Consider the following 15,417-nt stretch of genomic DNA (forward strand, 5'->3'; position numbering starts at 1 on the left):
TCCAGATCTTAGTGACCTCATAAGTGGGAAGAGAAAACCTTCAAAATGTGTTTTTGGCTTTCTGCTCATCATGGTAAAAAAAATCCACCTGATGAATGCATATTTTGTCCATCCACAAAATGCTGCACAGCCCATATAATTACAGTGGATTAATGCTGAATACGGCATGGCATTAATTTCCTGATATTACAGAAGGGCTATTTAAAGAGGAAGAAGTTTAGGGATGCATGTTCAGAAGCCATGTTCAAACATTTCACCAAGAGGAAGAACATTTTGTTGAGTAAGGCCAAGCTAAAGAAAGAAAGTTAGGGCAAGGAAGACTGGCTGCAGAGTGAGTGCATTATTTTAAAAAACAGACAGAGATGATAGAGATATTTTGATACCTCATTTGTAAGTCGCTTTGGATAAAAGCGTCTGCTAAATGATTAAATGTAAATGTAAATGTAGAGAGAACAAGGGAGAAGAAGGAAGAGAGTAGAAGTGGTTAATTTAGAGAAAATGAAGTGGCTCTGGCAGGGTTTACAAACCTGTGTGTTTCAACTAATAATTATATTTCATTTTAGATTTATTTCAATTGACAAAAATACCTTTTAATACGTTTAGGATTAAATGAACAATAACAACACTGAATATGCCATGTTCTGAAGTTTCTATGTGATTTCTAAGGTGTTCGGTGGTTTTTAATCAAGCATCCATTCTCCCTTTCTCTCAAATCAAGCACAGTTCATGTGTACGGATCCTAACACATGTCTTGGTCTACCCTTGAACTCTGGGGAAAAACATCCTCCCCACATTAAAGCAGCGCACTGGAAGGGTTGTTCCTGTCTAATATTGGCGGTGCTGATGGTCTGCCCCTGGGACCATTCATAACCTCCCATTAGGAAGCCGCCTAACAATGCCCAGAAACAATTGGGACGAAAAAATTCTGTGAAGTTCGGTAACAGCTATTATTCCATGCTGAGATTGAATTGGCGCCAGTGTATCCTGTAGTATCGGAGTGTCAGGCAATTGAGGGGGAAAGGGGGACTCAACAGTGAAGCCTCCTGCCATAGACGGTCCTTCCTTTAGGATACACCCCTGTGTGCACTTTACACACACTTTCACCCCAGAGTTACTTACGTTTCTTAGCAGCACTGAGAAACAACAAGCGTATACATAAGATCTCATTTCCGCACATAAATAACAGAAGCATAGGTGAGTTATTTTCTAGCTGACCCTTACAGGCCCTCTGAGATTGAAACGGATGGAGACGTGAAGGTCGCTGACGTATGTGAATCTGGAATCATCTCGCATGGAAAAAACGACAGGAAGGAGCCCACTCCTCAAGGCCTAACACTTATAAAGAGTGATAAAAATAAAACAGCTCCATTAAAAACTTTTCCCTTCAGCCTTTATCTTCATTTCACATGCTATTAATATATTTGATGTTCTTTTGCAGAATCAGTAAACTTTTCTTAAAATAAGACAAGAATAGAATGACGTTTGGATCTGTAAAATGTTCCCATATGTGTATTATTCCACCAATGTGTGCAGAGCCACACTGAAGCACTCAGTCAGTGTTTCCTGCACTACTACTCAGTGGAAGCAAATGAATGAAATATTTTGGCACAATTTTTGTTCTTGTATAATGTATAGTTAGGTCAATTATTGGACTGCCTGTAAAAAGTCTGAATAGCACTCCTTTGCAAGATTAAATATACATATATATATATATATATATATTATATGATTTATCTATAATCTAAAATAAGATAAATAGGAATAGTTTAGATCAATTGGAACTGGAGGTGTTACAGTGAATTCCTCACGATACCCTTTTTTCACAGTCAAGAACATGTCTGTCAGTGAGTATTCCTTGCCTTTACTCCTTTCCCAACACTATTCTATTGATATTAGTGGCAGTTATTTACTTGGAATTTAAAACTCTTATTCAGCATGGATACATTAAATTGATTCAAAGTGACAGTAAAGACATTCAAAATGTTACAAAAGATTTCTATTTCAAATAAGTGCTTTTTATAAAATCTTTCTATTCATGAAAGAATCCTGAAAAATGTTTCAGTGTTAGCATCAGCAGACCTGTCAACCCTGGAAAAATTTTCTGAGTACCATCAGTGTGACGGGACTGGACACAGGGTTTGAAGGAGGGGGAGGGGTTCTTATATTCCCAGATAGCTACATTATTACCTGAAGATCCTTGCTGGCTTATGTCAAAATCATATGTGCAAAATGCAAGATTTGATGTTAAATACTTTTCAAAGGTTAGAAGGTCTGCACTTACTCACACAACCAACTTAACTCCAACTAGGGCTGGGCGATAAAACAATAATGATAATTATTGCAATATTATTTTCATCGATAAAACGATGATAAAAGTTTGATAAATATATATCATTGCTCTTTTGTTGTTTTTGATTGCTTCCATTGTCCTCATTTGTAAGTCGCTTTGGTTAAAAGCGTCTGCTAAATGACTAAATGTAAATGTAATAAATGTTTGATATAATTTTTTTGAGCCAGAAGTGGAATGAAACAGCGCTACTCAGTTGAACCATGGCACACGGACCATTTATCACTAAAGCTAAACTTTGCAGGACACCGGCCCTCCAAGGACCAAGTTTGGAGACCCCTGATTTAGACATCACCACATGTAATGTCTGTTTAATTCATACTCGTAGCCAGAGGGCACCCTCATATAGAAACTCCATATCACAGAATTAATAGAACTGATAATGCTCCAGGAAATCCCTAATATAGACAAAGGCACCCAGCTATCACTGTAGCGGAATTAAAACATAGAAACATTTTGAATGATGAAACATTAAAGACAAGAGCAGTCGTGGCCTAATGGTTAGAGAGTCGTACTTGTAACCAGAAGGTTGTGGGTTCGAGTCTCAGGTCCGGAAAGGATTTTGTGGGTGGGGGAAGTGAATAACCAGCGCTCTCTTCCACCCTCAATACCACAACTGAGGTGAGACCCTTGAGCTAGAGGTCTTCACGGGTCCACTTGGATACGAAAACCTGAAGTCCGACCTGAGACCCGAGTGGGTTTGGGTCCAAAACTTTGACAAGTACCTCGGACACGGGTCATTTTGGTATTAGTCGTCTCGGGTAATTTAAAATAAATAACTTGTTTTGATCTCAGAAATAACTTGTTTCGATCAGGCAGGCACTAATATAAAGTAGCCTAATAATAAATTTAATAAATGTTAAATAAATCAAAGTAATGGAGAAGCGGCCAAATCAGTCAGTCAACACAAGTCAATGCCGTTTACATTCGGGTCCAGCTAGGTTTGAAATTAAATGCCGTCAGGTTGGACACGGGTCTCGGGTCGGGTTTTAAAAAATTAATTTATGCATGTCAGGTTCGGGTAAGAAGTGATTCAGGTCAATTCGGGTCGGGTACAGATTTTAGGATCGGAGAAGACCTCTACCTTGAGCAAGGCACCGAACCCCTAACTGCTCCCCAGGCACCATAGCAATATGGCTGCCCACTGCTCTGGGTGTGTGTTCATGGTGTGTGTGTACTTTTGGATGGGTTAAATGCAGAGCACAAATTCCTAGTATGGGTCACCATACTTGGCCACATCTCACTTCACATTACTTCATTTCTTTTCACTTCACTTCACTTCACTTCACTTCACTTCGATAAACATCCGACTGTGAGAATTTATAGTTTATCTGTGCTCTTTAAGCCATCTCGGGTGTTTTCATATTAAGTATAGTTATAATCCATTGCTAATCGACATAGCCTTTTTTACAGTATAGAAATATATTTTCTGCCTCATTCTGTGATAAGAAGACACATCAGATCACAAAAGAAAGTTATTTCAAACACTCGACTGATTTTGTGCTGCTGTCGATTTAGTCTCTTTTTAATGATAGGTCTTATGCATTTGTCAATCCTCCCTGCTTGCTATTTTGGGAATGAACAAAATGTTTTTTTCTTTTTTTCTTGTTGCTTAATTTGAGTACTGCACGTGAACAGAGACGTCACCAGGTTTTTGTGTAGTTTAGACTGACAAATTGTGCCAGCATACTTTGAGGTCAAGATGCGTTCACTTTATTACCGAATTGACTGTATTTTTGATCAAATAAATGCAGCCTTGGTGATCATAAGAGACTTCTTTTACAAACATTTAAAAAATATTACCGCCTCCAAACTTTTCAATGGTAAAGTACTATAAATGAAATTTTTTCCTTATCGAACACTCCCTTAAATTGCATCTAGTGAGCTTTTTTGAGGTAGTCATTTTATTAGTAGCTTGTAGCACCACAAACTACTTTTTAAAAGGGTAGACAGTCATTTAACAACTTTAATTTATGTGTAGCTTGTAGCTTAGGAAGCTACAGTTTCAAAGTAGTTTCCTTAACATTTCCTTGGGTGAACAAGTAGTCAGACAGACTATGTGACCCAGACTGAGCCTTGAGCAAATCGGATACAAGTGGCTACACAAAGCTCATTTTTCAAATAATTAAAAAAAGTGAAACATACCATACTAGCTTATCAAATATGAGCAAATTCTCTAAGCCAAATGCAATCTGTCACCAGGGAGGTAAACGTTAAGCCACAAACTTAAACATTTAGCTACGTGTAGTGTTTCTATTCTCCCAGACAAACTACTGCTTCTCCATCCCAGCTGTGTTTCTAATCCCCTCTGAGGACAGATAATGAAGATCATTTTTTAATGTGTGTAAAATATTCAGTGCTGGGGGGATGCCCAGCCTCATTCAGCACTGGCTGAGAGCCTGAACAGAAGCCTCCGCGCTCCCTTAACAGATCTAACACAAAACATGGACTTTACACCGACAGTGAACTTCACAGGTGTGAAGAACAGGCAGAAACTGTTCCCAAGTCTCCAATGTTCTCCCCATTTGTTCTGTACACAATTACACGAGCACCTTTAGAATAGCATTCAAGTATATCATCGTCCTTTAATGGCTCCCATTTACCCTGTTATTTGCCCATTTAGTGCCTTAGTTCCCCACAGGGCAGCTGGCGGGTACAACGAATTCAGGCTCATTGCTGTGTCATCACGTATGATGATGTTCGGTTATTCAGTTCAGTGCGGTTGGTTGGTATAAGTGAGCATCAGGCATTTAAAAACACCAAAAAAGGGCCTGATCAACTGTCAAACTTTATTACCTCCTCAAAGCAATAGATTTAAATCAGTTTTACTGCTTCCAGCAGCCAAAATATGCTCACTGAGCAAAGCTGCTCAGGAAAAACCAGTGCCAACACTTCCAAAACTATTCCAAATATGAAACAAAACCACTTTTGTACAGCTGCCAACAAAACCGCGGAAATCTGCAAAAGAGACTTTGGCAGCGTGGCACTGCGCAGTTACCACAGGCTCTTTTTCTTGCTATCTCATTCCCTCCTTCTCTTTTAGAGGCAGCTGTGCAAGAGGCCTGCTGATCTGGCTGTCCTCAGTAACTTTTCTCTTTCTCTGGATCAGACACAAGAAAGGGCGTACGGCTGGAGTGGACCACTCGCCGCTAATCACCTACAGACAGAATTAAGCAATGCAACTCTGCAACTCCCTCCATGTGGATCAGGATTGAGGCCGAGGGACACGCTTGCATTCCTGTTGAAATCCAGCAGCTGGACAGATGTGTGTTTAAGACAAAAGCTCTTAATGTGATTCAATATTATGCAAAGAGACATGTAGGACAGAGGGACCTTAGCAAATGAGCAAGAGTGCTAGAGAGAGAGAGTATGTGTAAGATCCCACATGTGGAGGGATTAATGAGCGAGGAAAACTCACCTCACTCAAGGCTGATTTATACTTCTGCATCGGACCTACGCCGTAGGCTGTGCGTCAGTTTTCATTTATACTTATGCGTCGTTGTCTGCATCGACGTGCAGTACACATGCAAACCGCTAGTCTGCAGTGTCCACGGGCATGTTGCTTGTGTTACCCGCAGTACCACGACAAAAGCCGTAGAAGAAATGGCTCGTCAAAGAAGCATTATAGCAGTGACAGCGGCAAATAAATATCAAATCATTAAATCATTTATTAAAACTACAAAAAGGAGACAACTACGGAACAGTAGATAGATATGGCATTCTTTCAATCTCCATAAGGACTTGTACCACGGCAGATCAACATTGTTTGTCACGGACAACTACTGATGTATAATGCTATGTAGTATAATAAATGAAAAGACACTTGTTCTTTGCTTTGTTTTATTTTATATAAGAAGGTGTAAAATTAAAATATATTAAAGTACACATTATAAATACACCAAACTCAAGTACATATGGAGGAAAGGGTTCTAGCAGACCAATCACAGCGCTTGCGGTCCGTGTAGAATTGACACGCAGTTAAGATTTTTGGAGAGGTGCACGTCAAGCGACGGCGTAGGGTGTGCGTCTATGCGTAGGCTACACGTAGGTCTGACGCAGAAGTATAAATCAGCCTTAACAGGACAATTCTACAGGGATTAACACTCTGTTATGGAGCTCATCAAATTGATATATTGTGTAAAAGCCCTCATGTACTTTAAATGTACAAAAACACAAGAGTAAATGATTATGTATCCCCAATAACAAAAAACTGAGAAAAAACAAGTACTTTTCCAGTTACATGCAGCTCAGGAAATAATTTTTGTGGAAATGGAAATACACTTATTTTCATTCCTGGAAATACATTTATTTCAGGATTGTTTAATGAATCTTAGTTCAAAAGAACATAATTTATTTAAAAAAAAGAAATATTTTGTAACATTACAAAAGTCTTTACTGTCACTTTTGACCAATTTAATGCCTGCTTGATGATAAATAAAGGTATTAATTTCTAAAAAAAAAAATTCTTAATGACCCCAAACTTTAAACCATCTGGTGCTGCTTTTTGCTTCTCCAAAAAAAAAAAAAAAAAAAATAAAAGACAGAGATAGAGAGAGAGAGAGTGAGAAAGAACGGATTGTATTATGTTTGTCTGATAATGTTATTTATTAGTCTGATAATGTTTTTTATTTAATATTTAGTATTTTAAGGGGATTTTATGGCACTACATTACATTTATGCAATAATTATAATCCATTAATTACTTGTTAACCACAGACCTATTACTTGTTATGCATAGACCTGAAAATGAAATTCGCAACTTAAACCATTGTAAATCTCAAAAAAGTGAGAAAAAAGTTTAAATATTGAAATTGTTAAAAAGCTTACGTTTATTGTTATTAATACTTTTAAAAAATGATTTTACTCTTACTAATAATATTAATATCATGTCAACTTTCTGTCTTTTCTATGCAGTAACAAACTGATATAGTAAGTGATGTATGCAGCTATGAATTCAAAGGCTCTCCTCTCAACAAAATCTGATCAAGTGGCCACAGGAGACACATCTGAGATGCATGTCCATGCCAAGTGTAAACAGTAATGTGTCTCAGCCAACCATGACAGATGTCAGTGGCCCAGTTTTTATCTGGTATTCTGTCGCTAGGACACTGAAAACATAGTGTTTTTTCCAATAGTATTTTAGGTTAAAATATATATATATATAAAAGGGAAAAGAGTATTATTGTAGATGCTGATGTTTTACCACTTCAATAATTTTGAAGTCTTTGGTGTAGCTTTTTCTTTTTAACTACAACTATTGCAACAATATGTGGTCATGAAAATAAGAAAAAATATTGTAAAACGTTTTTAATAGTTTTGAAATACAGTATGTCAAGCCACAGAACAGGGCCTAAACACAAGGCACTGCTACAACATGGATGACAAAAATAAGACGAGGCTTATTGCCAGAATTAGCTCTTGAGTTCAAGTGCCAAATGACAGAAAACCTCTCATAAAGTAGCACAAAATATACTCACTTGACACAATCAGCCGTTTTCTGCAAAATCCACACAACAACATCTAAAAAGGGACTTTACGGTTCACTACCTTCATAATCCATTGTAAATAGAGAGCGTAATTCCTGCAGTACACACAACAAACACTATGAGGTCTGCACTATGAGGTCTGAATGAGGTCTGCACGACAACACACAAATCAGAACTGTTTAGTGCACACTCCAAGCAACATTGGACCTTCACCAGTCATCACAGAACAAGCAGCAGGCCAGGACGTGTTTCTATCATTAAATAATGCTTTTTTAATCTCTGCCTTTGGCCAAGAACTCCATCCCCTACTGCACAACTGCAACTCACCAGACATGAGTCAAGACAATCACCCCAAGCAAGGATTTTATCAAGGCACTTAACAAGGACTTCATTCTAACCTTACTCTTGCATTCATCACCTACAGGCAGTTTGTCCCTCAACTCTACATAAATAGATAAAGCAGCATTATGAAAATCAGTTGCTTTGTCATTTCAAATTTGAGGAGTTTATAAACTACAGTTACCGATTTCTAAATGTTTTTCAAAGTCTCTTATGCTCACCAAGGCTGCATTTATTTGATCAATTATACAATAAAAACTGAAATATTCTGAAATATTACTTCAATGTTCAATGTTCTTTTTCTATTTTAAAATGTGATTTATTCCTGTGATGGCAAAAGTTAAAATTTTTAGCAGCTGTTACTCCAGTCTTGAGTAGGGATGCATCGATCCGATACTCAGTATCGGTATCGGCTCCGATACTGGCATTTTCTGCCGGATCGGGTATCGGACAGACGAGACCGATCCAAATACGATATTGTGCGTATACTATTCTGTGTTGTTGAGCCTCACAAAAGGCACAAAAACATTATAAAGCACCAAAAAGTGTATTTCAAGTGTTTCAACTGCGTGTTGCATTCGGTTACTACAGTCAAAACAATGAAACTCTCTTCAAGAGCGTACAGTAACTGAGGTTTAAAATTGTTAAAACAAAAGGCTCAATAAACTAAAGCATGGATTTAATACACTACGTATCAAAATCTCTTCCCTTTGTACTAACTTTTCTATGCAGACTCGGAGGGCTGCGCAGCCTGCAAACTTTGACTCTGTGTTGTTTCAAGCGCATCATTCTGCGTATGGGATACGCATAAGCGCTCTGTGCCGCTCTGTATTGGAGCCTTTAGTATTATAATACTTTTCTGCACAATAAAAGATCATCAATAGTCTTTCTTGTTCTGTCCTATTTATCATATGTTGCTGCCTTCATTACTGTGATATACATTTCAAAGAAATGTCTTTTAATTTTATAGTATTTATAAATAAATGTATTTACTTGTTTTTTCATTAATGTATTTTACAACAATACAAAGAGCAATGTGTAGCATTTTACCAGGTTTAGACATTCACTTTTATTTGTAAATAAAAATGTTTCACTAGATTTTATAAAATTATTGTGCACCCGTGATTTTTCTAGAATATCTTTTGCTGCTGAATTATCCACTAACCTATAATAGTATATATTTATAATAGTATTTTTGTCATAGATTATGAATATATATTTTTCATTTGTAATTTTTCATTAAAATGAAGTTGTCTGTATGTAGTAGATTGTGTTTAACACACAAAAGAGTGACGATCAGGTCAACACAGAGAAATATAGAAATTCTACATTTATTAAAAAAAAAAACTGCACTGGTATTGGATTGGATCAGTATCGGCAGATACTCAGAATTTTCAGTATCAGATCGAATTTGTTCTGAAAAAATGGTATCGTTGCATCCCTAGTCTTCAGTGTCACATGATCCTTCAGAAATCATTCTAATATGGACATTTGATGCTAACTTTTCATTTTTACCAATGTTAAAAACAAAAGTTCAAAAGAACAGCATTTATTTGAAATAGAAATCTTTTGTAACATAACAAATGTCTTTACTGTCCCTTAGGGCTGTACGATAAATTGCATGCATTTATCATGTGCATCTCACTGACAAGCTACGCAAACAGCTTTCATTATCGCATGCGATATATCACTAATAATGAACTCGATGTTGCGTAGCTTGTCAGTGAACTACTGCTCTATGTAGTAAATGCTGCTCCATCTGAAAGCATGTGCTGGAGATTTAGTACTAATCACAGAACCGGCTTTACTGATGAGATGCGCATGATAAATGCATGCAATGTATCATGCAGTCCTAACCTCTATGTATTTATTCTTGCTCAGGCTCAGGCCCTTCTCCAACTTAAAACAAAGGGATTTTTGCCTGAAAACTAATTGCACACATCTGCCTTAGCAAACACAGCTAGAGAGGAGAGTCTTTTCTTTTTAAAATGGGGCAGCAGACAGACCATTATCAAACAGAACATGATCATGCCTCCAAGACACACATGACACCATACAGCTGGTTCAAAGAACAGTTACATGATGTGTCCCATGTGTTGCGTAATTGTGCTAGCTCAAGGGCTTTGCACCAATATGTAAAGTCCTTCCGTATGTTCAAAACTCAAGCTCTTCAGCACTCAAATTGAATAGATAGAACAAACTGTTGCAGACAACTTCATCCGTTCCAGACCAGCTCATAATGTGCGACTGGCCACTCCAAAGGATCCTGACAGGTAAAAAAAACAAAAGCAAAGCACCACCCACACCCTGAACTACTGCACAAACAGAGCTGTTGCGTCATAATCTGGAACATGGTTCATGCTTTGACACAGAAACTTGGCTTACTTAACTGCAGATGATCACCTGACTTGTTGCTTCTATTGCTTGTGTCTCTATTGCTGAAAAAAACAGTGAATGTACTGCCAACACAGTCTGACACACACACACACACACACACACACACACACACACACACACACACACACACAGAGCCCTGGCAACAATTCATTCACTTCTCAAAGCGTCTCAAGACTCTATGGTTATATAAATATTATTACCCTAATATGCGAAGTGAAAACGGAAATTTGAAACAATTATCTGATGATGAGGCGAAAAGGAGTGGGATTCCTTTTGAGGGTGTAAATACATTCTGTATGATGGTTTAACTACACAAAACTAAAATAAAAAGAAGTGATTTAGGTTACATACTTCTTTGGCAATGCTTCTGGTTCCAGCAGCGCTCGCTGAAGTCCCCGTTGATGGTGGTGAGGGGGCAGGTGGTTTTGCCCTGGACCGTGCCAGGGCAGACGTCTCCGCACTCACGATCATTCTTATTGAACACGATGTAGTTGTCCTCCACCGAGTCAAGGATCATGGACCAGTCAAGGGTAGAGAGGTAGCAGAGGTCGGGGTTCTTCTCCACACGCACGGCTCCACGGGTGATGTTCATCAGGCTGTGAAGGCCGATCTCTTTCAGCTGCAGCATCTCGTACAACACAAGCGCGTAGTTAAAGAAGAGATTATTACCCCGCACCACTGTGAGGTTGGGAAACAGGTCACTGAGGCTCTCCAGGCCGTAAACACGGAACAGGAGCAGGTAGTCCGTCACTACAGTCAGCTTGGGGTAACTCAGACCACGGAAATCCTCCGGTTTGGTCGTGAACATGAGCAGAATCTTTAAGTGACCTTCGATCACGGTGCAGTTCTCCAGCACCCGCAGGTTGGTCACATTATTTCTGATGTCTTTACTTGAGCAAACTGCAACAACAAAAAGACAACAAAATGTTAATTGGTTTAGTGAAAATCTACAGCAAAAATTCTGAAAGAATTGCTTACAGATGATGACCCTCAATTTAACAGGATTTTATTCTGTAACAAGCATAAACAAACAAAAAGCAAAAATGTATTCCATAGAAACCTATAAAGAAGATCATTTACAGAGCCATAAAAATTTTTTAGAACTACATAAGGTTTTCTGTTGCACTGTTCATTTTTCTCCCTTTGAGGCGATGCCTTCCATATATAACATGTTTAATGAAGATAATAAAACCTCTTCCCAGCTTTTCACATTCCAGTGCTGCTTTACTAGAGTATGAGCTGGAGAGATGCTTCTCAAGTGAACCAAATTTGCTTAGCCTAAGGTATAAGACATTGCCTTTAAATGGAAAGATAGACAGACAGACAGACAGACGGATGTATAGATATATGGATAGACAGATTTTTTTTATTTATCATTTAATGCCATAACAGCATTAAAGCATTTCAAACTTTGCCTTCAGGGTCCTGGACAGAGTCCCCCAGCTAAGACATATACAGGTGCATCTCAATAAATTAGAATGTCGTGGACAAGTTCATTTATTTCAGTAATTCAACTCAAATTGTGAAACTTGTGTATTAAATAAATTCAATGCACACAGACTGAAGTAGTTTAAGTCTTTGGTTCTTTTAATTGTGATGATTTTGGCTCACAATTAACAAAAACCCATCAATTCACTATCTCAAAAAATTATAATACTTCACATTTTTAGTGAATTGTTGGCCTTCTGGAAAGTATGTTCATTTACTGTACATGTTCTCAATACTTGGTAGGGGCTCCTTTTGCTTTAATTACTGCCTCAATTCAGAGGTGATCAGTTTGTGGCACTGCTGAGGTGGTATGGAAGCCCAGGTTTCTTTGACAGTGGCCTTCAGCTCATCTGCATTTTTTGGTCTCTTGTTTCTCATTTTCCTCTTGACAATACCCCATAGATTCTCTCTGGGGTTCAGGTCTGGTGTGTTTGCTGGCCAGTCAAGCACACCAACAACATGGTAATTTAACCAACTTTTGGTGCTTTTGGCAGTGTGGGCAGGTGCCAAATCCTGCTGGAAAATGAAATCAGCATCTTCAAAAAGCTGGTCAGCAGAAGGAAGCATGAAGTGCTCCAAAATTTCTTGGTAAAATGGGTGCAGTGACTTTGGTTTTCAAAAAACACAATGGACCAACACCAGCAGATGACATTGCACTCAAACTCATCACAGACTGTGGAAACTTAACACTGGACTTCAAGCAACTATGCCCTATAGTTCCACTCTTCCCTATAGTGGGCTATGAGCTTCTCCACCCTTCCTCCAGACTCTAGGACCTTGGTTTCCAAATGAAATACAAAACTTGCTCTCATCTGAAAAGAGGACTTTGGACCACTGGGCAACAGTCCAGCTCTTCTTCTGACCCCAGCCTCAGTCCATTCCTTGTGAAGTTCACTCAAATTCTTGAATCGATTTTGCTTGACAATCCTCATAAGGCTGCGTTTCTCTCAGTTGGTTGTGCATCTTTTTCTTCCACACTTTTTCCTTCCACTCAACTTTCTGTTAACATGCTTGGATACAGCACTCTGTGAACAGTCAGCTTCTTTGGCAATGAATGTTTGTGGCTTAACCCTCCTTGTGAAGGGTGTCCATGATTGTCTTCTGGACAACTGTCAGATCAGCAGTTTTTCACATGATTGTGTAGCCAAGTGAACCAAACTGAGAGACCTCAGGAAAGGCTCAGGAAACCTTTGCAGGTGTTTTGAGTTGATTAGCTGATTGGCATGTCACCATATTCTAATTTGTTGAGATAGTGAATTGGTGGGTTTTTGTAAAAGTGAGCCAAAGTCATCACAATTAAAAGAACCAAAGACTTAAACTACTTCAGTCTGTGTGCACTGAATTTATTTAATACGCGAGTTTCACAATTTGAGTTGAATTACTGAAATAAATGAACTTTTCCATGACATTCTAATTTATTGAGATGCACCTATAGATTAAAATTCCCATTTCTACCATGTGCTATTACCCTGCTAAATTCTAATGGGAAGAGGTAGCTTTTTATACTTCTTGTTTTTATTATTTATGTTTAATGTATTGTTTTGTAATTGTCCTTGTGTATGTGATTATAATTTATGCAGCAGAACAAATAGCCCTCAAGGCAGGTAAAGGTAAAATTAATGAATAGTACATTATGAAATATTGACAGAGTTGGTTCAAAAGACAAAAAAAGAAAAAACTAAAAAAAAATTACTGACAGACACCAGAACACAAATGAGCAATTAAACAGCGATCACAAAATCATAAACAATAATATTACCTAGGATGCTACACATCTAATTAGAGACTACTGCATCCTGTTAGTGCCCTGGTTCCCTTTAAATGAAAAACGTTCCCTGCTGCTCATGATTTTAAATATTCCACAACGGTTTACACGAATTACACGCATAAATGAACTCTGATGAGCGGTCAGCCCATGCATAACTGAGACCTTTCAAACACTGGGCAGTCACAGTATGAGGCACTGGGAAGGTCAAAAATACCTTGCACTGGCTACATGTTTACATTAGTTATAACACCGGCCCCACCACAGGGATTCATAAATGTGGCAGTACAGAAGTTTTGAGGCATGAGAAAGCTGAAACACATAGTATAACCCTACTGACATACGTGTCCTCTTTCTATCAGACACACACATGCACAATGTGCAATACCTCTACACTTACATTTATTTTTAGCACCACACTCCTAATACGCTATGTACAAATGGGGTGCCAGGCACTTGAAAAGAGTATTGTTGAAGGTTACTTGTTATTTGTTTTATTTAAGTTAAAATAGTTAAGTTAAAAAGATCAAAACATAAATCATAACTTTAACAAGTTAACCTTAAAGTAAACTACAGGTTTAAAATATGCTTTAAGAAGAAAAGAAAATGTCTAAAGAAGAGAAGGCATGTAATTGAGGTAGTGATTTATGGCAACACTGATTTCTCTGACTTTCTCTGCAGCTAGTCCTGCTTTGTTACAGACCTGAAAAGTATATTTCAACCTGACATATAGATTGAAATCTGCATTCAATCTGCGTAAGTGTGTTTGCCTTTGCAGCCACCATTAAGAGATCAAAATAAATCTTACGCCAAAAGATTTATAATAAAAATGTTCTTGAATGAAAAAATAGATGTGGCAAACAGCCAAACCACACAAAGTACGCACTTGCCTCTGAAACAAGACAAACAATGGCAAACATTTCAACCAGGACACAGGAAGGAACTGTGAGTGTGACCATATAAAAGCAGAAGTCTTAAAAAGAGGCGTGTCTCCACACCTCTTGTCCCACTTCCTCTTTTGAGGTTCTTCACATCAAACTGAATTGTAATTGAACAATATGGATTTGTGAGAAAGCGACTTACAAATGAATATACATTCAATAATATTAATATCAAACAACCTCATTCTCATTTTTACTTTAACAACAATGGGTTTCCTCCAGACATGTTTTAATATGCATTGGGCCACACTGCTCTTTATACTTTAAAACATATTACAGCATTTTAAGGCAATTTATCTTAACACATTGGGGACATAAATGTGACACCGTAATGACATTACCAACCACCTCACCCTGTGAGAAAATTCTAAAACAAAGGTTACAGGCAATAAATTTAGCATACAGAATGACTGGGCAACTAATAACAGCAGAGAAGAGAGTCTGGATGATTTAAAGATGCACCTGCACACCAGCTGCTGTGGTGTCCTCAAACTAGCTGAGAAGAACAATGTAACTGGGTGGGTTTCCACCGCTAAATTGTTCTTGAAATCAGAAGAAAGCGGAGTCTAACAGTTGTTGCACAAGAATTTGCATGAGCGGATTTGAGTCTGCAACGAGCTGAATCTATTTTAAAACTCGTGAGAGACAAACTGC

General features: G+C 38.0%; 1 protein-coding gene across 1 annotated transcript in view; it reads right to left on the reverse strand.

Annotated features, from left to right (window-relative positions):
* LOC109101073 (insulin receptor) overlaps positions 1-15,417 on the reverse strand; it is a 58,131-nt gene that overhangs the window by 34,671 nt on the left and 8,043 nt on the right. The window contains exon 2 of the mRNA XM_042776936.1: positions 10,921-11,469. Within this exon, the coding sequence (XP_042632870.1) occupies positions 10,921-11,469 (549 nt within the window). The remainder of the gene's footprint in view (positions 1-10,920; positions 11,470-15,417) is intronic.

This window comes from Cyprinus carpio, chromosome A2, assembly GCF_018340385.1.
Source record: "Cyprinus carpio isolate SPL01 chromosome A2, ASM1834038v1, whole genome shotgun sequence".
Taxonomy (NCBI): domain Eukaryota; kingdom Metazoa; phylum Chordata; class Actinopteri; order Cypriniformes; family Cyprinidae; genus Cyprinus; species Cyprinus carpio.